At 34.3% G+C, this 25,921-nt stretch overlaps 2 protein-coding genes across 4 annotated transcripts; both read right to left on the reverse strand.

Moving 5' to 3' along the window:
• Nucleotides 1–9,420: 9,420 nt before the first annotated feature.
• LOC140823083 (methionine--tRNA ligase, chloroplastic/mitochondrial-like) lies at nt 9,421–18,979 on the reverse strand. Of its 2 annotated transcripts, none has more exons than XM_073184208.1 (12): nt 18,641–18,781; nt 17,560–17,831; nt 17,318–17,467; nt 16,633–16,800; nt 15,704–15,828; nt 14,499–14,595; nt 14,008–14,106; nt 12,933–13,113; nt 12,144–12,259; nt 10,354–10,509; nt 10,116–10,244; nt 9,421–9,797 (listed from the first exon to the last, which is right to left on the reverse strand). In XM_073184208.1, the coding sequence occupies exons 2-12, from the start codon at nt 17,821–17,823 to the stop codon at nt 9,630–9,632; spliced, it is 1,653 nt and encodes a 550-aa protein (XP_073040309.1). In that variant the 5' UTR covers nt 17,824–17,831; nt 18,641–18,781; the 3' UTR covers nt 9,421–9,629. The 2 variants fall into 2 exon arrangements, with proteins under 2 accessions (XP_073040309.1, XP_073040308.1); XM_073184207.1 differs by having other exon boundaries at nt 9,423–9,797; nt 17,560–17,703; nt 18,641–18,979.
• A 1,204-nt stretch (nt 18,980–20,183) lies between these two features.
• On the reverse strand, nt 20,184–25,713 carry LOC140823084 (ATP synthase small subunit 6, mitochondrial-like). 2 transcript variants are annotated; one of them, XM_073184209.1, is made up of 3 exons: nt 25,530–25,713; nt 25,388–25,433; nt 20,184–20,445 (listed from the first exon to the last, which is right to left on the reverse strand). In XM_073184209.1, the coding sequence occupies exons 1-3, from the start codon at nt 25,648–25,650 to the stop codon at nt 20,442–20,444; spliced, it is 171 nt and encodes a 56-aa protein (XP_073040310.1). In that variant the 5' UTR covers nt 25,651–25,713; the 3' UTR covers nt 20,184–20,441. The 2 variants fall into 2 exon arrangements, with proteins under 2 accessions (XP_073040310.1, XP_073040311.1); XM_073184210.1 differs by having other exon boundaries at nt 25,384–25,433.
• Nucleotides 25,714–25,921: the final 208 nt, after the last annotated feature.

Raw genomic sequence — 25,921 nt, forward strand, 5'->3', positions numbered from 1 at the left:
TAGTATTTCTAGAACTTGCTTCGCTGATAGTTTTTCTCATAAAAGATATTTAAGTACAGGATAATTTTGAAATAGCGCGTAAGGGAGCAAGACCAAGCCGAACCACTAGGACTGAGAGTAAGTCCTTCCCACATGTCAAGGTGAATAAATAAATGCAAAAGATATCAACCTGCTTTAGGTGAGAATAGTGAAAGAAAGAGAAGGGGAGGCCTTTGCTGAATTGACTACGCAACATGTTTCTCAAACTGAAAATGGAAAGACATGTCAATTGGAAAAAACGACTAGCTCCCTTGCTCGACCTCTCAGCTCGGACGTCATCAGACAGGAGTTCATTTCTCAGGTTTAGCACACAAAGGAAATAGTGGTCGAGAAAAATGAAGGTGATTGGAGGTACGAAATTTAACAAAATTTACTTAACAAAAACCAATTGAGCAGAAAAAGAAAATGAGAAACTAAGAGAACGATTATGTGCTTTGTTCTCTAGGACAAAGAATACAAGAGATCCTTTTCTAGACCTCTCTTGAAGTGTCAATGAGGTCATGAAGAAATAGGTTATGTTTTACAAGAAATTTATTAACGATGTTGTGGAAATCACTTGGGTAGCACATCTCTAACTCGAAAGGTCATGCTGGTTAGATTCTTTTGGCCTACTATGAAGAAGGATGGAATGGTTGAATGAAAAAGTGTCGGAGCTACCAATGATATGCTAATATGCCATGGAAACAGACCAACTAGTGAAAGTAGTCATCTCAGCTTGCCTTTTTTATCAATGAGACATGGATATTGTTGGACTATTTTCTATGGCAATAGGTCAAATAAAATTTCTAATTATGTTCGTGGATTAATTTCTAAAGTGGATCAAAACAGTGTATGTATAATGAATTATAGCTCGGACAATGACAATCTACGGGTCATGGGCTTGGATTTGTGATAGGTGTCAATTTTTCGTTCGTGTCGAAATATTTTTTTATGAGTGCATTGTTATATGATTTTGTTGTGTCGATCCTGTATTTTATTCATTTATTTCATAAATTGTGTAATTTGGTCACTCCTCACTCGAGTTAGTTGTTTTATAAAAAATAGAAAAATACAAACTCGAGGCAGTTGAGCAAAAACCGAGCAACAAATTAAGTTCATGCAAGGGTCTATAGAAATAATGGCCCAAGACAACCTGAATAAATCTTTATATATTTGGGCAGAATGTGCTGCAATTGGGCGGTAAAAAATAGCTGTCCCCGGCACAACATAAAAAAAAAAATGGTTAGGACAGAACGAAGCGTCCCAGTGCATCCTGCAGGAAAAAAAAGAAAGGGCAGAACATAGCATTCTTGGGCGTTAAAAAATGACCGCCTTAGCACAACGTGAAAGAAAAAATAAATATGGGGCCAAGAAGGAAATGCCACCACAATTGTTAAATGACACAATGAAACTTTGTTATTGTATTTTGTTGATTATATTAATATAGCTCTACAAAATATATTCATAGATTAGGGAATCTCAGTCAAAATCATTGCTCATAAATTTAAATTCAATCTTAATATTTTTTTTAATTTTAATTTAAATTATTTATATTGTGTTTATTGAATTATTTTATTTAACCTTTAATTTAGTGTAATAAATTCCATGGAGGAAATTTGAATCCTAAATATGTTGAAGGAATGACGACTTGACTAAGAGGAAAGTTGAATCCTAAATATAAGGATAAGGGGTCGTTCAAGATCATGGAAAAGGTGGCATATCAGCAAATTACCTGGAAGATGTTGAAGGAATGACGTGACTAAGCGACCTTGGAATGCTTTACATCTCACAAATATTACTCCTAGGAGACTCGAACATCAAATCAGCCAGTCCGGCTATTTTTTTTTCGTTTTACACGCCTTCTTGTTTTCTCAGATTATTTTTTTTCCTAAGTTTTGTTATTTAGGCTCGGTTTAATGATACTCTTTATTACTATGGTTCACATTCTGACCAGATGATTATTTTATTCTTAATAATTGTGATAATTAGACTTGAAAAAATTATTCAACAAAAGGTAAGCTCAACACTTGTTGGCCATTTCACAAGAACGTATCTGGGAAGAAAATTTACTCAAATGCCAACAAAATTTGACACAACTTACAAAATTCAGACAAGCTCGACAGTCTAGTCCAAAGAAGTTTGGAAAATTACAAAAATCCGACATACTCAGCACTCAAAGTCCAATGAAACTTGACAAATTAAAAGTCTGACCATCTCGCCACTCAAAGTCCAACATGGCTTGGCAAATTACAAAAGCCCATCAAGCTTGACACTCAAAGTTTAACGAAGCTCGGAAAATTACAAAAACCCGACCATCTCGGGACTCGAAGTCCAACAAAGGTTGAAAAATTACAAAATTCTGACCAGCTTGACACTCGATGTACAACGAGGCTTGGAAAATTACAAAAGTCTAGCCATCTCAACACTCAAAGTCCGGCGAAGGTTGGAAAATTAGAAAAATCCGACCAACTCGGCAATTGAAGCCCACGAAGCTTAGCATATTTTAAAGTCGGGCATTGCACCCCACAAGCCAAACTTTGTTGGGCAATTGGTAAAATTCTTATGTCGCGATCGGATGAACATCCCATGTGGATTACAAGTTTTGATTCTAAACAAACATTTGAAATTTCAAACGTTTCATGTTTTTCTCGGATAGATGTTTTGCTTGGAGTATGATTACAAAACTTGGTGAAATTTTAAACATTTCATGTTTTTAGGATCAAACGCTTACCAATAGGTCAAAATCTATAGTTGTTAGTTAAATGTAACTTTATTTTTTTATATATGTGGCAACGCAGAGTGCACTTACTTCGGTGCTAATGAGTCAGGTTGTTAGGCCCATGTATTCAGGGATGTGCTATCTATCTGCTGGTGTTTTATCTTATCACTTAGAGATCAGTCTTACAATTTCCCTACCATTGGTCATGTCCCCAGTTATGATAGTATTCGAAACGTCCACTACTCATTTTACTTAAAAAGTACTAGAATTTTTTTTATCCATCTATTCGGCCGAATCCATACATATATAAAAATATATTTACAAATACTTGTGTACCATTTAAAAATAAACCAACCAACGATTATTTGAAAATCCAAAGTTAAGTAATTCGAAATACAAAATCGCAGTTCGTCAACCAAACCTAACTTTAACATTTTCAGAATAAACTTAACTCTGACATCCTTTCAAAACCTCTCAAAAGCATCATAGGCATTAAAATCTTAAAAGTAATTTAAATCGTTAGCTTAAGTCATAAACATAAGTCATAAACATATGTGCGGAAAAACTAGCACTGGTTCTCGGGTTATGTGGACCTTCAGTCCAGCAAGATCAACCATCAAATCCCTCAACAACATTAATATATATCATGCTCGCCTACATCGATCACACCTAGTGAGTCTATTGACTCAGCAAAGCATAACCATGATAGCAAGTAGTACATATACAATAATATACAACAGTGAAAATACTTTTACATAACAAAACATTTCATTAACATGCATAAGATAATTATTTTTTCTTTCCTCATAAAGATTTTCCTTTCATCATAAACATTTTCTTTTTCATCATATACGTATACGTTTCCCTTTTATTGAATTCGGATCGTTAATTGTGACTTTCGTATCAGCTGAAGGTCGATGGATACATCTACGTGGCGGCGGGGACATCAGCATCACTCTCACCCGTCAACTGAGCATTGGCCTTACATATCCTCATATCATGTGAGTGAAAATACGATCGTTGAACTCCCTCTGGGGCCTTCTCCCGTAAATGGGCTCCCTCTGAGGCTTTTCTCTCATGATATCTCAAATCATATTATCGTATATTCGTATTAGTCACAATCACTTCACCTCCTTCAACTTTTCATATTTTCATCACTTATAAAAATTCATGTACACATAAATCATTTTTCTTTTAAACCAATCATGTAAGATGTCTTTTAGCATTAACGTTTCATCAAATAAATTCATAAACATTTTAACATTATTTATAACATTCAGGGCACTGCCAGGACGTCTAAAATTTTTCAGGTGTAAAATGATCGTTTTACACTTAGACGTATAATTTCCCATTATTATTCTTAGACCTCGAAACGACGTCCCAAATCATTGCAAACTTAACATATAACCTTAAGACACTCCAATAAATATTCATTAGACATAAAATTATGACCCTCGACTAATTCCCCAAATCGTTTTTAAAGCTTAGATGTACATCTCGATTTTGACTCATATTGACTCGAAACTTAATCAAACTTGAACAAAAGCTTACTAACACCAAAATAAATCATATTCACCCAAATCAAGCCAATTATAATCCCTGAACAAACCTAAAACCTTGCTGGAATATTCTGCTCAAACTCAAAAGAAACCCTAGCTTGCCAACTCTTACTCCTTCGACTCCAGCCCCTAACAGCCATGTCCAGACCCAAGATGGACCCTGCTATACCACTACTAAGCCCTAAGGACCCTACTGGACCGAGCCTAGAAGACCTAGAACCACGAACCCCCAAACCCAATCCCTTGCATGCGCAATTCCACCTCTCAAGGTCACAACACTTTAGCCTCAAGCCAGCCATCGTGCAGCCTATCTAGGGCCATGGTTCAGCCCCCTTAGGAACCCTAGACGTACCCTAACAGCCAGCTAGCATCCGCATGCACTAGGAAGCCAAACCGAAACCCTAGGACTCGAAAATCTCCAAATTTTGTTCAGCATGCTTCACCCTATTGTCCAGCCCTTAAACCTTCATCTATGGAACCTTAAACCTTCTGGAAAACGTCCCTTGTGATGCCCCTACCATGGAGCCCCTTTTGCAATGTTGTCACAAGTTTTGGATCACAAAAACTAGGGTTATTGACATATTATGCTTTAAAAACGAAAATAAATGCAAAGTAACATGTTTTTCATGCAAACATAATCAAATATACATAATATGGTGTGAAAATTGTTTGAAAGAAAGTTAGGACATGCCTTTGCGTATGTTACGCACGAAAACTTTTGGCGATGCGAAGAACGTCGACGAAGAGGGACCTTTGTTGCGTTTTCCTTCAAGTTTACGTGTGTTTCCTTCAATTTTTCATGTGTGTGTGTGTGCTTGCATGCTGCTAGGAAAATTTTTATGTGTGTTGTGTGTGGTGTGCGTGAGTTTAGTATGTTTAGGTTAGGGTTTTATGGCTTTTTATTTTAATTAAAATGCAAGTGCAAGACGAGGACCATTAATCAAGGTCTGTTAGGCCCATTAAGACCTTTAGTAAATATTTAAAACATTTTGTTTAGGAAATTTTGTGAAAATAATAGCCAGTTATCGAAAAGTTCATATTTTCGTTGAAAATCAAATATTGTTTAAAAATATAACTCGGTGTATAAAATCACCTCAAAACATCTAATATTTGAAAACTCTATTTAAAATACACCACACATTAAACAATTAAAAATAATTATGTAATAAAATATTTTCCCTAATATGGACCTCGTTCTTCGTTTCTCGATCGCATTTCAAATAACCTTTAAAACACAGTTTTATACATTCTAGTTGAAAACCATATTTTAAACATGTACACATGCCTACCAAATTTACTAAATGCAATTAAAATAAATTAGTTAAAATACATAAGCTAGAAATTTGATAACTTGCATGCATGTGGTTTACATGGACTTTAAATTTTTCGGAACATTACAATATTACTGGTTAAAATCTATTGTAACTCTTTTATGGCCCACCTAGATAACCAGATCAAGTGGCACATCGTTATCAGCTTGATGCAAGAAAACTTCTCTGAAGGTCACTCATCCAGTACTAGTCTCATTCGTGCATGCTTAATTAATCATCCACCCCCAAGAAGTATTGAAATATGCTTCTTGGGAGACTTGAACCTACCACCTCTCTCTGATACCAATCATTAGGATCAAGCGATTACCTTTAGGCCAAAATCTATAGTTGTTAGCCAAAGCAAAATTTTATTTTATTATACTTATGATAGTGCATAATGCACTTACTTGAGTGCTAATGGGTTGGGCTATTAGGCCAATGAGTTCGAGGAGGTTCGTGTCTATCAGCTGGTGCTGTCTCATATACCTTAGAGACCAGTGTTACAATTTCTTTATTTTCGGCCTTGTACCCAACTGAGACAATATTATCCGTTCAAATTTGGTGTCACTCTTTTACGGTCCACTTACTCAATTATATCAAACGACGCAATGTCAACAGCTTGATGTAAAAGAACTTCTCAGAAGATCACCAATCTAAGTTTTACTCTCAATCATGCAAGCTTAACCCAACACATGTTTTTCTCAGATAGACGCTTTGCTCGGAGTATGATTACAACATTTAGTTAAATTTTTAACATTTCATTTGTTTTCCATGAGTAAGTACTCGGCCCAAAATCTTATTAGACATGGTTACTTGGCTTGAGTTCAAGACAAAAACTTAAAGATAAAAATCGTTTCATTAAAAAACAAATCATTGCTATTACAATTATAAAACATAAACAAAAGGTACAAAGAAAAAAAGATTACAGATCCTTGACATTCTCGAACCCCTCTTTAGTTTCCTTCTCTTGTCCAGAGACCTCTACCTCCTCAGGCATGTCCCAATGGCCTTCTCTACATTGAGGAAGGGAACTGGGTCCTCGGCCTCAGAATAGACGTTGGCTCGAAATTGAGCCAAGCGACCTTGGAAACTTTGCTCGAAGTACTCTAGTGCTTTGCCCCAACAGAGTGCCTCAAACTTTTTGGACTCTACGAATTCTTCTTTTTTGCCCGTCCTCAAAAAAGGAAAATAATAAAGAGGCTATAAAACAAAAACAAAAACAAAAACAACAAGGTGAGATAGGGACCCGAGCTTCACCTACATCCCCCTCTATCTTGACTCCCTTCTTACAAAAGTTGAAGTGACAATGCACATCGTATTTCATAAGGCTCAAGGTTCGGAAACGTTTCACTGATATAGTGGCTAGGAAATTTTCGAGGGCAAGGATATGTTCGAGGTCGGGAGTTGGCCGAGAATTAATCTCCTCGACAAATCCATTTTACAGACCCAAGGAGATCGGACATATAAATATTTGTTCGGCCACCATTTATGAGAAGTGGGGTTTCCCCTCAAAAATTGGTATTTGATGAGGGTGTTGATGTAGAATCAGCCCGGGGCGATTCTCTTAATACTAATTTTTTTTAAAATAAGAGCTACACTAATAAGGATCCTCAAGTACCCAAAAATAACACCTTAGAAAATGAGAGTAGAGTATGAGATCGAAGCCAATTGGCTCAGACATACTTGATAATGTTTACACATCTTTTTGATTAGGTGATAGACAAAAAACCTAAGACTCCGTTTATTTTGTCTGTATAGAAAGTATGAAAATCCTCTGTAGGGTTGTTAGCTCGATCATCTATGTCAGGAATGTGCAGGCCGAAACAGGCTGGCATGCCTGAACTCTCCCTAATTTCATCCCCCTTCTCGTGGTCTAAATAGGACCCGGCCACCTCTTACCAAGGGATTCCAACTACCCTCATCTGAGATTCCTTGGCCTTAACCCTCCGAGAATGGAGGCTATCTTGCTCGGAACTTGAGAATTCATCGAAGGGGGAGGTAGAACCTATCTGCTCAGCTATCTCAGCGTCTGCATCCTCGGCTACCTCATTGACTATCCTAGGGTCGGGAATCGACATTTTATGAAATAAAGAAAAACTTACTAAATTCTGCTCGAGAATGGTTTGATAATTCGGCTAATAATGTCTCGGAGAGAAAGAAAGTGAAAACGGCATAGGAATACCCCTATTTATAGGAAAGTTAAGATGATCACAATCTCATGATAAAAATTAATATGACAACCCAGATTTGGCGGGGAAGTTGATAGATGCCTAGTGAACGTAAACGGGCATGAGATCTCAAGCGTTTATACAAAGATCAATGGTCCAGAAAAGAAGCATACAGATCAAAATTCTGATCGTTGATTTTATTGGCTCCGATACAATCTAAATAAATATAGATCTAGAAGAAACACATTGTGCGGATCAGGATTTTGACCTTCCATTTGTGCGGCTCGGATCTAGCTTGAATTTACACAAATTGGAACGAAAAACAAGTCTATAATCAATAGATTTTACTTGGATCGGCCGTGTCTAGGTCCAAATATTTGGTCTAAAACTCGTACTTTTTTTAGAACAAAAAGGAAAGGTATTATTGATACTGCTGTATAGCCAACCCGAATCATTTATTACTCGAGCCCAAAATCTTACACAAAGTCAGAGTTCTTATCTACTCAGAAAATAGGTCACACGTTATGGAAAGATTCGCGCAATCAAGCTCGGAGCATGATCGCCCGAGCCGAGCTCAATTATGGCGATGAATACTTACACAGTCATACTAATGCAAAATATCTGGTTTAAATTCTTGTAAAGGAAAAACTCCAACATATCATGATACATTTTACATTAAAACTTTATAATATGATAAAGGTAAGATCAAAGCAGAAAAAAATATCACTATATTTCGAAGATTTGTTTCACTAAGAGTTTTTCTCTTACAAAGTATCTAACTTCTCTCAACTCTATAAATATGATATATTTTTCATGCTTTTACACATTCCTTCATTGTTATCACTAGTACCACGCTTATCATACACTTAAAGTTATGTCCTAGTACTGACTTAAATATTGGAAGAGCTGCGCCAAAAATAATTTCGGCGTCTTCTAATCTTTGTTTGTCCGTGCAGATTTATATTGAAGTTTAGCTCGACTCATATATGCTCTAAAGTTCATCCTGCAATTTGTATTTATTAAACATATTGTAGGATTGGGCTTAAGAGATCGAGCCTAAAATACAATTTTTGGTATCATCAAAATCATAACTGTGTTATTTGTATCATTATTAATTAAAAGTCAAATTTTAGTTTTAAAAGGATTTTCAACAACAGTTAAAAATACAGTAACTAAAATTTAGACAACCACACATTATTTAGACACATAAATTGAATCAGACAACTATAAACATGATCTTAGAAACACGACTTTTGAGGTCGATTTTCAGGTAGTTTGTACGAACGATATACATGTATATATAGGAAAGAACTCGAGATTCAGCAGGAGTTAAATTATGTAATTAGGAACTTTTGAGTTTACATTTTCAGAGATTAGATTAAAATCTGTTTCAAATATTTTGGACTTAGAATATGAATGTAAGTTAGTAACCGATTTAATTTAGGTTTAAACGAATCAAGTGATGGAATTGATGAAACAATTTTAAATTTTTTTACAGATATTTTGATTTCGCCAGTTTACTTATTTTAACCTTAAATTGAGCAGGTCAGGAAGAACCTCAAGCTCAAGTTTGTATATCTAAGGCCACAAAATCATCTCGTAAATACTTCAGATATAACATACAAAAATCCCTCAAGCTCAACACCACATCTATTCACACTTCAGTTCACAAGGATCAACGAGAAGATATCTGAACAAATGCAAGCCAGCAGCAAAAAATTTGTTATAGAAAAATCAAATGAATGTTATATCCCAAAATCTCTCAGCATATAATACAGTTTACTAGTCATGTTTTCCACACCCTGCCCACTAACCAATTGATCTCATATCTTGGGAAAAAAACATGCATATATTTCTAGGCTTCAACTACTTTTCGAGTCTTTTGCCTCCCCATCTTTTTGTTAGCTTTCTGAAATTCACCACCTACGTTGTTTTCTTCGGTCCGGAGCTCAATTCTCGCGAAAACAGGCTTTGGCTCAGCCGTGACATGACCTTGCTTTAGCCCGCCCCATCTGGTATCACTCTGTAGCAATAATCAAACCAAATATTACATGTGTAAATTTAAGGAGTAAATAATGAGAATTTAGGAAAAGGGGTTAATTATGTAAATGCATGTAATTACCTATTAGCTGATATTCCTATTTTAGCTGTCTAGGGGATACTTCTACAATTATTTGTATCTCAAGTTTATTATAAATCGGAGTTAAATGGTATTGGGTAACACACAACAGCCCCATTTCATTCAAGATCCTCAGAGTCCTAAATCTACAATGAAGGCATAATAGGGATCGTTATTTTAAAGAATTGCTGCATTTGAGTTTATGGAGGAATAAAGACTTACCCAAGTGACACCATTGAATTGATCTTCAGAGAAACCAAGCTGAGTATATATTCTTGAAGATAAACTTGGAGTTATTGGAGATAAAACGATTGCTACGATCCTTATTGCTTCCAAAACAATTACTAGGTCCTATCCACAATTACAAAAGCAAGAAATCATTTATACAAAGCAGGAATAAACATTATAAACTCTTCTCATATACATACATGCACACAGACACAATTGCACATAAAGATACCTTGGCGGCTGTTTCAAAAGCCGAACCTCCTTGCTTAAATAGAGACCATGGTGCTTTTTCATCAATATATACATTTCCAGCAATACCAATCTCTAGCACAGCCTCACAAGCTGAAGAAATTTCTAAATTTTCATAGTGGGTCCGGGATTTGTTGACCTTCAATGTATGGGAGTCAAAGTTAGATCAATGTATATCCTTGGTACTGGCAACCAAAGGTGCTGCTAAATCAATGACATCATCAACTAAAATAAATTCCATTAACCCAAAGATGTATAGCCTTGTGCTTTCTAAAAGGATCAGGTAACTGCCTTCAAGGTTCCGATAATCTAATTTCTTAGCTAAATTCAAGTTGATAAAAATTAATAAAACAAAAAAAAAAGTGAAAACTCGAGCTTTGAAGCTCACTTAAATAATGTTTTGGAGGGATGAGACAATTGTGCATGCTTCACTGTATGACTCACGTTACATATGTTTCAAGTTAATCTCCAACTAGTCCATTAAACGGCAATAATGGACAGTACATAACCCAAAGATGTATTTTTGCTTTCTAAAAGGATCAGGTAACTGCCTTCAAGGTTCCGATAATCTAATTTCTTAGCTAAATTCAAGTTGATAAAAGTCAATAAAACAAAAAAAAAAAGTGAAAACTCGAGCTTTGAAGCTCACTTAAATAATGTTTTGGAGGGATGAGACAATTGTGCATGCTTCACTGTATGACTCACGTTACATATGTTTCAAGTTAATCTCCAACTAGTCCATTAAACGGTAATAATGGACAGTACATTAAATAATTCTTTGTAGGGGGTTCCCCTATGCATAAAAACAATGGCGGTTAACTTACAAGTTACCACCACTTAAACAGGGTAAAACTCTAGCTAGGAAACATACACAAACAATTCACCATTCAAATTCCCTACACCACTCAGATACCTAACCAATGCTCTTATACCACCTAATATGGAACCCCAAAACTCAAATACAATAAACATCATTCCACTAAAACATCAATCTAAGTAAATGAAAACTCTTTATATATCAGAAGATATCAACAAATCTTAAGGAATCTGAACATAACTAACTAAATGTTATTTTAAGGAAAAAAAATTAGATTTTCTTTAAGGAAGTAGGCAAATATGAAGTTTTGTCTCAGGAGATGTTGGGATTAGGATTTTCAAACTGGAGGCATCAGTAATTAGACTAAATTTCAAGAAAAGTGGATGCAGGAAATCCTAGTTAACAAGACAAAATGTTTAATATATATCCTAGAGCTCAAGCAGGAAAAGCTCAGCCTAATATTCTAGGAAGTCATTATAACACCTAGTTATCCACTCAAGCGCCTAGACATTGCCACCAAGGCAACATATTTCCTACTTTAAATTTAAAGCATTACTTTAATTATGCAACACATGGAAAAGTTTGTGCATGTGTGCATTATTGCTCTTTGTGATTGGTGTCAGATAAACACAAAATATAAACTGTAAAAAATAAAAAAATAATAAAAGCATGGTTAGCAAAGATAAGCTCAATTTCTTTATCTTGTCACTCTTCTAAATAATATAATTAGTTTCACAATTTTTTAAACAAGCCTATTGCCTAAGCAACGGGTAAAGCTTGTTAATTATATCGCCCAGGCATCTTGACTTGACAACCATAGGTAAACCAAAGTTTGACAATAGTTGTATGCATTTTCTAAAAAGAGATGGAATTAACAGTGTTAAGGCATTAGGACTATTCTGTTCCCCATTTTCCTAAAATCCCAACAAAATAGAAACTTTTGATGGGAGATTTACCAGCCTCTCCACGGTATCCTTGAACATATTTCCTTCTGCGGCAACACTAGAATCAACAGCAAAAGTTGATTGACAATTCTTTTTCAGAAGCCCCAACGTACGATTAAGTAGGTTACCTAAGATGAAAGGTACAGTTGAAGTGAAAAATTTTAGCAGATAAAAGTGGATGTATACAGTTATCAATAATTTATGACATATTCATTAACGAAACAGAGAAATCCTAAACTATTTACATCGGATCATCTACTGTCAAGTAAATTTGAATTTATCAGTAAGCATTTTCCAAATAAACATGAAATAAATTAGAATTTTGAATTTCAAAATATTCAGTTGAAAATTTATCCTTTTTTAAGCACATTATTGAGATTAGTACAAAATATTCACCTCCCAAGTTTCCCATTATGTGTGAAAATTTTGAAACCATGATTCTAATCTAGATTCACATGGAACTCTAATCAATGAATAAAGGGCTTACAAATAAAATGTTTTTCTAATTTATCAATGAAAGGAATTTTTCCAAATGATTCATTATATTTCTCTTCCAATTAACTGTATTTAGCTTCTAGTATTTTAATATGTAAGCTCTCTTCTAACATATCTATCCATGCACAAAGGTTCTTGGAATAAACTAATTGGCGATCAAACATAAATAACCAAATTAAGTTCAACCGAGTTCATCTCAATAGCTGTGCAGTCATTGTCATGTTATCATTTTACTGTCTGGGCATCTAAAAAAACTGACCAGAAATGTGACTAATAAATTTATTTATGGCAGGGATGATGAAGTACCAATAGTATTTGCAAGATGTGCATTAATAATATTGATGAATCGGTCCTCTGAGTAGTCCCCATCACTACCAAATTCCACCTCCTTAAGGAAGAAGTACCTGACTGCATCAGGTCCAAATCTGTGCACCAGCTCAGTCGGTTCAAGAGTATTTCCCAATGATTTTCCCATTTTCAAACCATCCTAAAAAATAAAAGCATTTCTAAATTAAATAAGAATTACTAACATGAGTTATGAACAAATGCATAATGATGAGTACTTTGTTTAAGTGGACAACATCCCTCAGATTCAGACCAGGATTATAAATGGGAATCTAAATGAGACTACATAGAATATTAGCAGACATATAGAAAAAGTTCACGTCGATAATCATCACAGTATTGAATCCTTAGGGCATTTCATGATGTGGAATTCAAGAGACAAGAATACAATAAATTGAACGAATTCAATGCATTAGGCAAGTGATTTAGGTTGATTATTCGCAATGCTTGGATCTTAACTCGAAATACTATTTATTCCAGGAAAAATGATTAGATGGGAGCATATATTGCTTTTGGTTGGACATTCTGTAATTTCCAGTTCAAAATTTCTGAAAGATTTCTTTGAAAGTACACTTCTTGTGAGAAAATTTGGGATATGATAATATGTTTTGTTATTTTTGAAAGCTTGTTTCATTAGTTTCTTGCAAGTGATTGAGATACTTTCTAATTTGAAAATATGATTGTGAATAGTATATTGAAAGTTGAAACCAATTGATATTGACATCTATGACATTAAAATGCTTAATTCAATTCCTTATCTAAAATATTATTTTTCTTTTGAATTTTTTTATTATTAGTTATGGAGTCTTAAACATGAAGAAACTTAATAATTTCTATATACAATTGTGTGATACTTCCATCTAAAATTTCCTCAATTTTTTTTTAAAATCCAATACATCATTACGCATTTTATTACAAATAGACAATGCAAAACGACTGTATTTTTTCCCTCTTCTGTTTCAACAAATAATAACGAGTTAGAAAATAATATAAGCCAAAGAAAAAACTGGAACACCATTGGGACTGACTAGTATACCTTTGTCAAGAATCCATGGCCAAAAACCATCTTTGGGAGGCGTAGCCCAGCTGACATCAACATCGCAGGCCAATAAACTGCATGAAACCGTAATATGTCCTGCATAATATTTATCAGATACTTATTAAAATCATCGCCACAATATGAAGATGATGGATTTAGTTAATCCAACCACACTTTTGACCAATTAGGATAGAAGTCTTCATTCATTACGGACAATATGAGGCTAAAACCTCACTCAAAACGCAGAAAAGATAAACATAAAAAGTCACAACTGTCGAACCACCCCCATATATCAAGCTTCATCCAGAGTTTCAGAACCATCTATTTAAAGACATCCATTTCAAAATGAAGTGTAACTGAATTTTGACATACAAACCAAGTAAAATTTAGAGAGTTTTTTCATCATCTCAAATTCCATCCAGTAAATCAGGAAAAAGTAAATGGATGCAGGTACCAGATTCCATTAAAGAAGGAATTAGCGCTTATACCTTCCCAATCAAGTGCAGTGATGCAGGCCAACCTGAAGAAATGACAGTTTGTAGATTAGGTTGTTGATCATTTTCCTCTGCAAGAGCAGATATGTAACTGCTAGACAGAAAAAGAGAATAGAGTTAGTGACATTTTTTGTCACATGAATATGAATAAACAAAGCAAAGAAAGTGGACGAAGTATGTTAATTGTACAATACACCACATGGAACATTAGAATATCAAATTATAGCTGCAAATTTATCATTTAAAAACACTTGCTGCCTAAAAGAGGATTTTTCCTTGGTCAACCAATCTTTTGCAAAATTTATTTATGCAGATCTTGACTCGGAATAATATAGGGCTTTAAAAGGTACACAGACATATAATCAGTAGCCTTACTAGCTTGACCAACTGAATGGTGTGATATCATTACATGTCATTTCAAAGTAAAACTTGATAATATACCTCATTGAATATAGATAAATAATGTGTATTTTATCAAAACCCAGTCCATTGTGGCACAATAACACATTATATTTTCGCTGATATCAAGATATTTCCACCATTATTTTCCCGGAATGTTTAGCACAGCCACCACAACCACCAACCAGTAAGGCTGTATGCAGAAAATCCATTCATTTTTCTCAGTATATAATTCTAAAACTATACTCAATATATTCTGATCATATTTTATCTTTCCCAATGAATGAAAAATGGGTAACCCACAGTTCCTAATCCTTTGCGTGTAGAGGCTCCTAGTTCAATAGTCCTGAAAGTGTAATTTTCTAACAGTTCAGCTGCCTGAGGAGGGACTAGGTTCTGCTTAATTCAAAGCCAAAGCAGATTCACAGTCGAAAATTCAAGGTTGGCTGTATTAAAGAAGAATTATAGAATTTCTGGCCAATATCTGAACATATTTAATCATTTTAACATAATGAGAGGACAAATCTGGCAATCAGAAAAGATATGATTGACATGCCATAAGAAAATCTGAATACATAACAATTTACAAAAAATAAAGAAGAAGTAAAAAAAGAAAAATGGGAAAACTTATGATAGAAATCAAATTGAGGGAAGAACGGAATAAGACACAAGAAGATCACGAGTAGAGCAATATAGTAAGACAAAAAAACAAATTGAACTCCATCATTTTGTTTATAACATAAATTTGACAAAATTATAGAGAACCAGATTAGTACACAACATAGGATGAAGTAAATTACCCCAACAAAGCATCAAACCAGACATATATAGTCTGTTTAGAATCATTTGGCACTGTAATGCCCCAATCCACAGATGACCGGGAAATCGAAAAATCTATCAGGCCACTTTTGATCCAACCTTGCACCTGGGAGTATTTTTACAGAAGTCATGATACCAGAAAGTGAAGTTATCAACCATACCTTGAAAAGAATCATCAGACATTTCTGATCAAGTGTAAAATACTGTAAATATTGCAAAAGCAGGAGTAATTCAGTTACATGGTGCAGAACAAAAAATATGAAAGGGAACTACAAAACTTAATCACAATGACATTAGTCCAACATGACATAAAGTGCTTGCAATATATAAATTAACTAAACAGAGAATTTGTGGTATTCCTTGCAATTCACGAAAAAATCATATTCTAGAAGTTCCTATAACAAATAGCACTATTCTTCTAACCTCTAATTTTTTCCCAAACTTTACGGAATACTTCTAGACTGAATGTAATAGAACTTGGTGCATGCCACAATGGGTTAAGCACCTGTATAATTCTGTATTTGTCATGAAATAAAACTTTCAGTAATGACCAAAGCATTGTTCAAAAAGATTCAATTACCCTGTCAACTTAGAAGTCTGAAACTAAAATGTGTTAAATTCACTGCAAATTTATATTTTATTCTCATCATGACTAAACAATTTCTATGTAACTCAATGAGTTACCCACCCTTAGACTATCATTCACTACAAAGTGATGCATTAATCAAATATTTATTTAATAAATAACGTAATTTCTAAAAAAAAATTAATATCTTAATCAATGAAGTAACAACGCATCATAATAAGTCTAAAATAACATTTTTTTCTTGCCTAGCATCTAACAAGTCTAAAATTACAAATTAATGTCTTTAAGATATAAAAGAAATATTGCAAATTTATCTTAGAGCACCTCATTTAAACGAAATGGCGGCTGCACGAAATCTGGATTATCTGTCAAAACATCTTCTAATTTTTTTTGATACTTTGAAAGGGCAAAGAAATAATTGTCTTCCTTCCTTTGGACACATGGCTTCAGGTGCATGGGACAGCAATTATTATCCAACAATTCCTTCTCATCCTGCAGACATTTAATGCAAAATTTCAAGGGGAAACTAGATGATGTGACTGAATGAACTGGTTCAAAACTACTATGCCACACAAACTGGATTCCGTCTTCACAAATTGATTGTCAACCAGAGTTTCTCATTTCTTGATTGCATACAACAATCATAACTAACATCATAAACTATTGATTATCCAGAAAGGTATAATGCATTCAAAACATCTCCGTGAGACTACACACAATCAGATATCATACATATTCCTTAATCATATCACAAAATACCAATTTTCTACGTTCTTCGCTTAAATCAAAGTTATATCAGTCATCCCCTTCTGCTCTTCGGTTTCATCACTACTTCATAACCTTCCCCTTGTCATTTTTTCCTTCCCGTGCTCATATAAATTCGAGCAAGCTGCTATCCTTGAAATACGAATAATTATGGCCCAGAGAACAGGTAATGACAGAATATGATACTTACAAGACAGAGAACGGAAACAACAATATAAACACTTGTCTCAGCACAGGAGAATACCTTGTACTCCTCACAATTAACACAGTATAATCCTTCATAGTCAGCACGATATATATCACCGTTGGCAAGAACCTTAGAGTAGAACTCTTTCACAATGTTTTCATGTTTTGGATCAGTTGTACGGATGAACTTGTCATAACTGATGTCTAACTGCCACAATGAATGAATAACAAGCAGGAAATCAAAGATAGCAGCATAACCACTTGAAGATTCACAATAATCAAATATGAGAAGGAATATACCTCTCTCCATAGTGCTTTATAAGCCAGTGAAATGGAATCACAGTGTTCACTAGGGCTGGAACCACTGGCAGCTGCAGCATTAGCAATCTTTTCTCCATGCTCATCAGTGCCAGTTATAAATATAACCTTTTTCCCAAGAAGCCTCTGCAGTAAAAAAAACACCCACACAAAGAATCTATTCTGATCGCATTCACCATTTATGGATTTTGAAAACAATTCCCACCTTCTGAGAAACAAATGTACTATTGTATTCAGGACCATCATCCACACCTCTATATGTAGAACAATAACTTCAATTATCGTTAACTGGTAGTTTTTTAAAATACTATCAAAAGAGTGTAATAAATCTCATGGATACAAAAAAAAACAGGTAAAGCATATGATTGAGCATGTCACTCCATTGTTTTCTCTGACAGACTGCTTTCGAACGTGATATTTGCTGAGAACTGGATTCACAAATTTGATTCTTGTTTAACTTCTTAAGATTCATTGAATATTCAAGAAACATTAACAGCATAATCTACCTATCCATCCCCGCCCCTCAAAAAATATGGCATGCTGTTGCTTTTACGATAAAATAGGTTAAAAAAGTGGGTCAAGTAGCGTGCAGACAAGAAACCCGAGAATGGAGGCTAGCAACTAAATATTCTAGGTATGAAAGTGTCGGTCAACTATTCAGCTAAGGAAGCTCATCAATAAGTGCCAAAGTAAACTCGATGTAACATCAGAGAGATTGCGTCTATAGGCCTAAAATGCTTTAGTACAATATTAGAATAATACTAGAACCTTGATACTGAGCTATATTATCAAGAGTCTCAAATGCTTCAGTCGAGCAGTGAGCCAAAAAATAGTTGTTGTATTGGCCAATATTAGTTCAAAGCAAGGGAGGCCTTCAACTAAATATCCAATCAGGTAAGAGGGACTTGGTGAAATCCAAAAGGCAATACTGCACTGATACGCGTTGCAAACAGCAAGTCCATAAAATTGAGCAGTTGGCACACGTTGATTACTGATCGAAATAAGCAAATTAAATTTTTTTTAAGTTGCCACTTTTCTTCAACCAAAAGCCCACTTAAGATACCTGAAAGCGCGCGGTGGCGTCGGCGGCAATGGTGGTATATGCGCTGCCCATGTGAGGTGGTGCATTTACGTAGTAAAGCGGAGTAGTGAGGACAAATGGTTCCGCGGCATTACTCAAAGTGCAATAGATAGCGGTTCTGGATCTGGGGTTTCTTGAAGGACGCAAAGGTCGACAATTTAAGAAAATTTGGAAATCCGGGGACGATGATGAAGATAAGAAGCGAAGGCTGTTTTGTATGGAGGATTGAACTCTGGACGCCATTGTTGCTTCAGGATGAGAACTCGGAAAGCCTTTCCTTTCAAAGTGGATGGAGTGAGTGAGTCGTAGTTTCCAACACACGTTTCTTTTGGGTAAAAATCAATTAACAACTTTAGACGATAGTATGCACGCGCTGCGTCTTGTGGTCGTTTTTTTTTTTTTTTTTTTTGTATAAATGATGTTTAATGAATGAAATTTAGATTTTGACATTAAATTTTTTTCCTTTTTTTATTGGATTCTTAAATTTTTCAATTTTTTTTAAAAAGAATTGAAAGTTGATCGAGATAGTTATATAAAAAGATTAATTTAATTAATTGTAAAACTATTTTTGTAATTTTGTGAGCAGTTTTCGAATTTTTTTTATAAGTTATTGCATAATTAATTATAAATAAAATAAAATTAAAGATTGTTTTCCAATTTCGAAGTGATCATACTAATTTAGTTTTTCTAAAATGATCCTCTTTATAATATAAATAAATAGTATATAATTACATATAACATTTTGTCAGAGATATATATTATTGTTTGTTTCTTTTAAAAAATTCAGTTTTCTTACTTCTGTCGATAAAAATATATTATCTTTGAGGATTATTGTCTAAATTTTTAAAATTTAATCAATTACCTTTTCAGGGAACATAAAACTATAAAATTCAATTCCTACACTTGAAAAGTCAAAAATAATATAACTTGTTAGAATTTCACGCTGTTTAGTTAAAAATTAGAGTTGTCAAAATGAATTGGACAAATAAAATTATCCGTCAAATATAACTAAAAACCGGCTAGGTCCATCATGTCAAAAATGCAGATTCAATTAAAAATTTCTAAACCAGCCCAAATGATAGTTTAACACCTGCTAGCATGTTTTGACGACCTTACATAACTATTTAAGAGTTTACCAGTTCTTCAAATATTTTTATAAGAAACAAATTATTCGACAATAAGTGAACTTTTTTTTAATTAAACTTGTGATCTGTTTTAAAAGAATTATGTCTCCCTTAACTTCAAAATCCATTGCTTTTTAATCATAGAAAATGTCGCCTAATTTGAGCTTAATCAAGTTACTATTTCTCATAAATACTTGTGCGGTTGGGATTGTGGCCGAAAGATGTGAAAAATAGGCGCGAATTCGTTGTGCTCACAATTACATAATGTACACAAATTTATCTTCCTTCGAAGTTCGAACCAATTAAACAATAGCTTTCTTGTACTTTCCATTTACTTAACGTGGATATTTTAATCTTATTCCCCATAAAAGAGAGCCTCAGAGAAAAAGACATTATAAATGTTATATAAAAAAACAGAAAACTACAAATTCATGGCATTATTTGTCAGATAAATCATGTTTTACACACACTTAAAAACATTTGATGTTATTGTTTACCAACAACAGATGTAAACTTGGGGTTCCACCATGAAGGATAGTCCAGAGCATTTTTATGCAATCAGAGGTAATAACTGATATGAAATTAAGAAGCAAGAACGAAAGATTTCTCTCCACCCTGAAGGAGTTCTTCATTCACCAACAAAATCAGGAACTAGCATTTCATCTGCCATGTAAAATCGAACCAAACACAGTCATTACTCAATCCAAATATAGGATAACTAAACTGAAACTGTCCTGCAAAACTAAGCCAGCATCTTCTATTTTTTGGCATATACACATTCATTATGACTTAAAGCCAGGATTTAGTTAGCTCCACCTCAAAGGAAGTTTAGCTATTTGTAAAATTACAAGAGATGAATTGAGAGATTTTCTCTGCATGATAGAACAGTCAGACGAAGGAGGAAACAAAGGCTAGACGTACAATCATGCAAAATTTACAAGCATCCCCACTCAAAGGAATAAGTATAGACATACCAACACATGATATTCGAATCCATCAATTGACATAAAACATATAAGCTCACTCACACGAATGAAAGAACAAACTATCAGCAGGACATAATTAGCCAAAGTAGTTCAACGTAAGCAACTTATTGAGCACCAACATCCAAAAAGACTAGATCATTTTAAAGAGTATCTATCAACTTGAAATGAGACCTACATGGAAGTTTGAGCAGTATAATTTGGTAAAATTTTCTTATAAATCTGAAAATAGTCACTACAAAGGTTCCTGCCAAATTTCTAAAAGATAATTTGCTGAGTCCATAATAAAAAAATCAATTCCACAAAGTACCCTCAACTCTAAAAATATGGCACGGCCAATAACAGAATCAAATTGCAAATAATTCATTGCACCATAGTTTGTGGTCCCCAGCTTCTCGTGAATATTGCTGGCACTCCATCATTTTGATGATTATCTCATAAACAAAATTGTTAAGTGTGTTCAATGTTATAAAATGGCGGCCGCTAGGTCCCTCGACCGCGCCGCCTACGCATGAGACAAGCTATACGGCGGTGGGAAGACGGTCGAGAGGGGTGGAGGCTGTGAGCAGGCGGATCAGATGGCGAGCAGGCAGACCAGGTAAGACAGTCAACATTTTTTAAGTTGTGGTCAACAAATTCAGTGTTCTAAATGACCGTCGCAGCATATGAGAAGGTGGATGTGTACCATGACTTCGACCCGAGTAAATCCTTTTTCCTTTGTTTTATTCATGTTAGTACAGTGTACACGTATTTTTTTTTACCCATCTTAGGTTTAATTATTTTTTTCCTCTTTGTTTTTTTAAGTTGGATGTGGTTCAATTATGGTGGTGACACTCCAAACTTACAAAAAAAAGCAACTTTGGCAAGTAGTTCATCGGGGTGTAAATGAAATTGAAATCAATTTGATTGAGAACTAATTCATAAATTATGTTATCTATCATTTCTTTTTATTAATAACAATGGTTTAAAATTTTTATACACATACTAAGAAGAGGAATAGGCTTGAGACATCAAGATTGAATCATCTTGTATATGTCAAATTCAATGCCAATCTTATGAAGAAGAAGAGTAAAAGAGAGAAGGGTGGAGATTTGCTTCTATTCTTCTCAAGCTAGTGAAGCTCGAGGTTGGCTTGTTGATGGTGGTGATGAAGATGAGGTCGAGCCAGATTCAGGACTTATTTGGAGAATGGTAGCGGAGGCCTCGGGAGCCGGATGAAGTGCTTCAACCAAGGAGTGGAAGGAACATCCCCATTAGAGAACTTGACGAAGATTTAGATACATCAAAAGAAGAGAATGAAGAAAATGTTGATTTTGAGTCCTGTGATGAGAGGATTATGAATGTAGTAGATGGTGCATATGTAGATGATTTGGAAGATTAGTTATGTTTAGTTTAGTACTTGTTTTAATGATGGATTGAAATTTTGAAATTTAAACTTGGTTTTTTGGTAAAAGTATTAATATTATTTTGTTAACATAATAGCATTAATATGATGATGAATTTTTATTAATTATCTTGTTCGTTTGCATTTATATATTTATTTGTACATTATCTAGATGATATTATATTGTATGAAACTTCTTTATGTTTAAAAATTATTTAATTATAGTCTTACATAAAAATGGATAACTATTTGTGATTATATTGCATGAGTATATATGATTATCTATAAAAAAAAAAATTACTTAAAAAAATTCAACCGCCTAGGCGCTCACCGACCGCCTCGCCATTTACAATATTGAGTGTCTTTACGGCAAAGAAGAAACTTAAAAACTGTGAAGAAAGAAATCATGGATTCACGTCGGAAGGAAAAGAAAACCGGGTAACATAATTTGTTACATAATCTCAAATCTCTCTCTCGTTGATGGTATAATTACATCCACATGAAGCACCCAATACAACAATTTAAATTTGATCGCCATAAAAGTACTATAAACAACTGATGATCGAATCGATGGGACAAGGCGCAATGGAAATTTAAATATTTTTGTTCGACGCTCGAAACTTTTCTAAGCGTCGTATGAATTTAAACAATCATATGTTGTTTAGAATTATTATCTTCGCATATATTACATTGGACATCAAACCAGTCCGGGATTAGCGGAGTTGGTCATTCTTGTATATCTCTTCGAACGGATCTACCGCCTTTGATCATCAATTTCAGTCCATGTTCGGAGACTTTGTTCTTTGTTTGGATTGCAATAGAAATCACAAGCAATTTCTACGTTGAGACTAAGACTCACGAATTTCAGAAATTCGGAGTCGGTGCGGCGGCGGAAGTGGTTTCGGCCGAAGTATTTCTTTCAAAAACTTTATGTTGGCCGAAAGTTTGAGAAGGGAAAGAGAATTTTTGTGTTGTTTTGTGTTGTGTGTAATTTTATGTTGGGTTGTTCGTTATCCTTTGGCAACATATTTATTAAAAATACACAAGTCCTATGTCACTAGAATTAGGAATCCTAGTGTCGTTACGACTCTCAATTTTCACCAATTAAAATAACCATATTAATATTATATCATGTATTATTCAACTTTTGATAATGCGTGATATATATATTTTATATACACATTATATCTCCTTATAAAGTGTGTGTGTATATATATATCGACACATACACATTTAAAATATGCACAGACATATTAATTAAATTAAATAACCATAACTTAATTTCTTTAATTAAATTATTGGTTAATTAGTTCAAGACCCTTCTAAAATATTTTATGAGAATTTTGTACATATTAGTAGTCATTACTACTAATATCATTATTTTAATAAGCAAATTTCAAATTCACTAAATAGATAATTGTGAACTCATTATAATTCCGATAGACGATCTAACAGCGCCAATGTACTAAGGATACAAATTTTGTTAATATAATGAAAATTGAAAATTTCGAAGATCAAATTTTTACTGATATATTTTTTGCAGCTGCCAATTTTGTGAACGACTTCAACAAAACAAACAGTTCCACTCTCTTTGCTCAATTAGGAGTTAACTTCTATTTCTTTCATCTTATAAATTTATAAACTCCTTTACAAGTATTCTGTTTGATCTTCATCAAACTACAGTCGTCAAATTCAACTCTTTGGACTTTGACTATCTCAACGGGAACACAGAATTCGATATTTGTGTGGCCCTCAATGGTTTATAGATACAATTAATTGTGGGTTTATATCTCCATGTAATTCAGAATAACATTTATTCTTATTGAAGCTTACACTAATTAGAGTCATTATTTTCATCAACACTTTGATCAAAAATGTCATAATCCATTTCTGATTGCACTCATCGTATCATGGTAAGAGCGTCTAGTATCATCGCCCCATCCCCTAGACATCATTGATAGTGCTGCAAGAACCTTAAATTATAGTTAACGTACGGTATGGTCCCTTCAACTCATATATCCCGATCAAATCTGCAACCATTGGTATACCAATAATTGCAATGAATTCGATAACAATATAATTTATTTTTTAGTACTAATAGTGACATAGTATGCGCAACTAAGGAAACATCTTTCCCAAATGCACATGTCTTACTCTGTCCAGAGATTTCTTGCACTATTAACTCATCAGATCACATAGGATATCTACGGCCTATCTTCTCCCGTAGGCAAACGGTGAATCTCCGACTACAACGCATTTGCTCCTACGTATTTCAAAACTAAACTCAAGTTCGCAACCTGATGACCCTCAATGGAGTCGAGCAACGGATCAAAGTGCATGCTAGTACGTATAGCATCTACATTGTCTCGAATCAAATGACTAATGGTGTCAAAGTCAAACCATAACCGCATACTATTCTACTCGATAAGTAATAACCACTTTGACAGTCCGGATGAGGGTTGTTCAGTGCATCATCAAATGATCACCGATCTTTATAAATGAACATTTTCATACTCTTACCAACGAAACATAACGTTTACATCATCAATGCTAGTCTCAAGCTCAAGCGACCTTTATCTTTATTTTAGACAGATGATTCAACCAAAATCCTGTTTAGAATATATGGTACACTTCCTAATGAGTTTCATGATCTTACGTTAAAAAGCAGACCTCGTGGTACTTATTATATATATTCAATGACGTTATCTATGTAACTTGCATGAGAATACATATAAAATAAATGTCAAAATTTTATAAAACCTTAAAATATTATTAAAATAAAAATTGTTTTTTCATTAGATCCAATAAAGCACAAACCACAAGTTGGGTCACTGGACACATACTCTAACACGAACAACTTAGCAAGTAGTATACAGATGAGATGACCAAGGTAAATGAAACTAGAAAACTACTGCTTGATTTCCCTATGAATGAATGTCCCAAAAATCTTTAGTAGTATTAATAACGTTTACCCTGAACCTAAGGTGATAAGCTGATCTATTCTATGCCAAAACCAGTTAAACTATGACCCTTTGATCCATAATAGACAAAGCAGGCATAGATCAAATACATAGAACGCTAACCACGCAACAGTGAAGTTAAAACCGTGTAACCTTTACGCGATACCATGGAGAAATTGAAATCAACACGGTCAAGTCCAGAAATACAAACAAGTTAGACATAGATCTGAACTTCACAAAATCAGTCCCAAGGTGTATAACCAGGAAAACAAACCTACTTCTTCATGTGCCTCTGCGCAAACTTAGAATTCTTCTTGTCCTCCTCTAAAAATAATAAGAAAAATACGAATAAGATGAGGAAGATATCACGTTTTATGACCAAAAAAATGAAAAAAAAAAAATTCGGGGAAAATCACGGACCCGTGAGGCTGAGGGAGAACTTGGTGATTAAGGTACCCGTAATGGCGAAACCCACCAGAAATGGCCAGTTTCGATTCCATTCCCTCTTGAAGAACACTGGCCATGGATCGAATTTCCTCATTTCAACGTTCTGCTGCTTTCAGCTCAAATGTGAAGGAAAGGGATTGAGAACGCGAAAACGTGCATCTCGGTTTGTAGAAGGGCACTGGATTGAAATGGGCTTTCTTGATGTTGGGCCTTGTCTAAGTACTGGGCTTTGAGGCTTGTATAGGATTGAAGTGGGCTTTCTAGAGAGAGGATCCGTTAAGGTACATAGTTGGAATATAAGAAATATTTGCAAATTCAGAAAATTTCCGTCAAAACAGATTTTCTAAAAAAAATCATATTTTCCG

Source organism: Primulina eburnea, chromosome 2 (genome assembly GCF_022965805.1).
Source record: "Primulina eburnea isolate SZY01 chromosome 2, ASM2296580v1, whole genome shotgun sequence".
Classification (NCBI taxonomy): domain Eukaryota; kingdom Viridiplantae; phylum Streptophyta; class Magnoliopsida; order Lamiales; family Gesneriaceae; genus Primulina; species Primulina eburnea.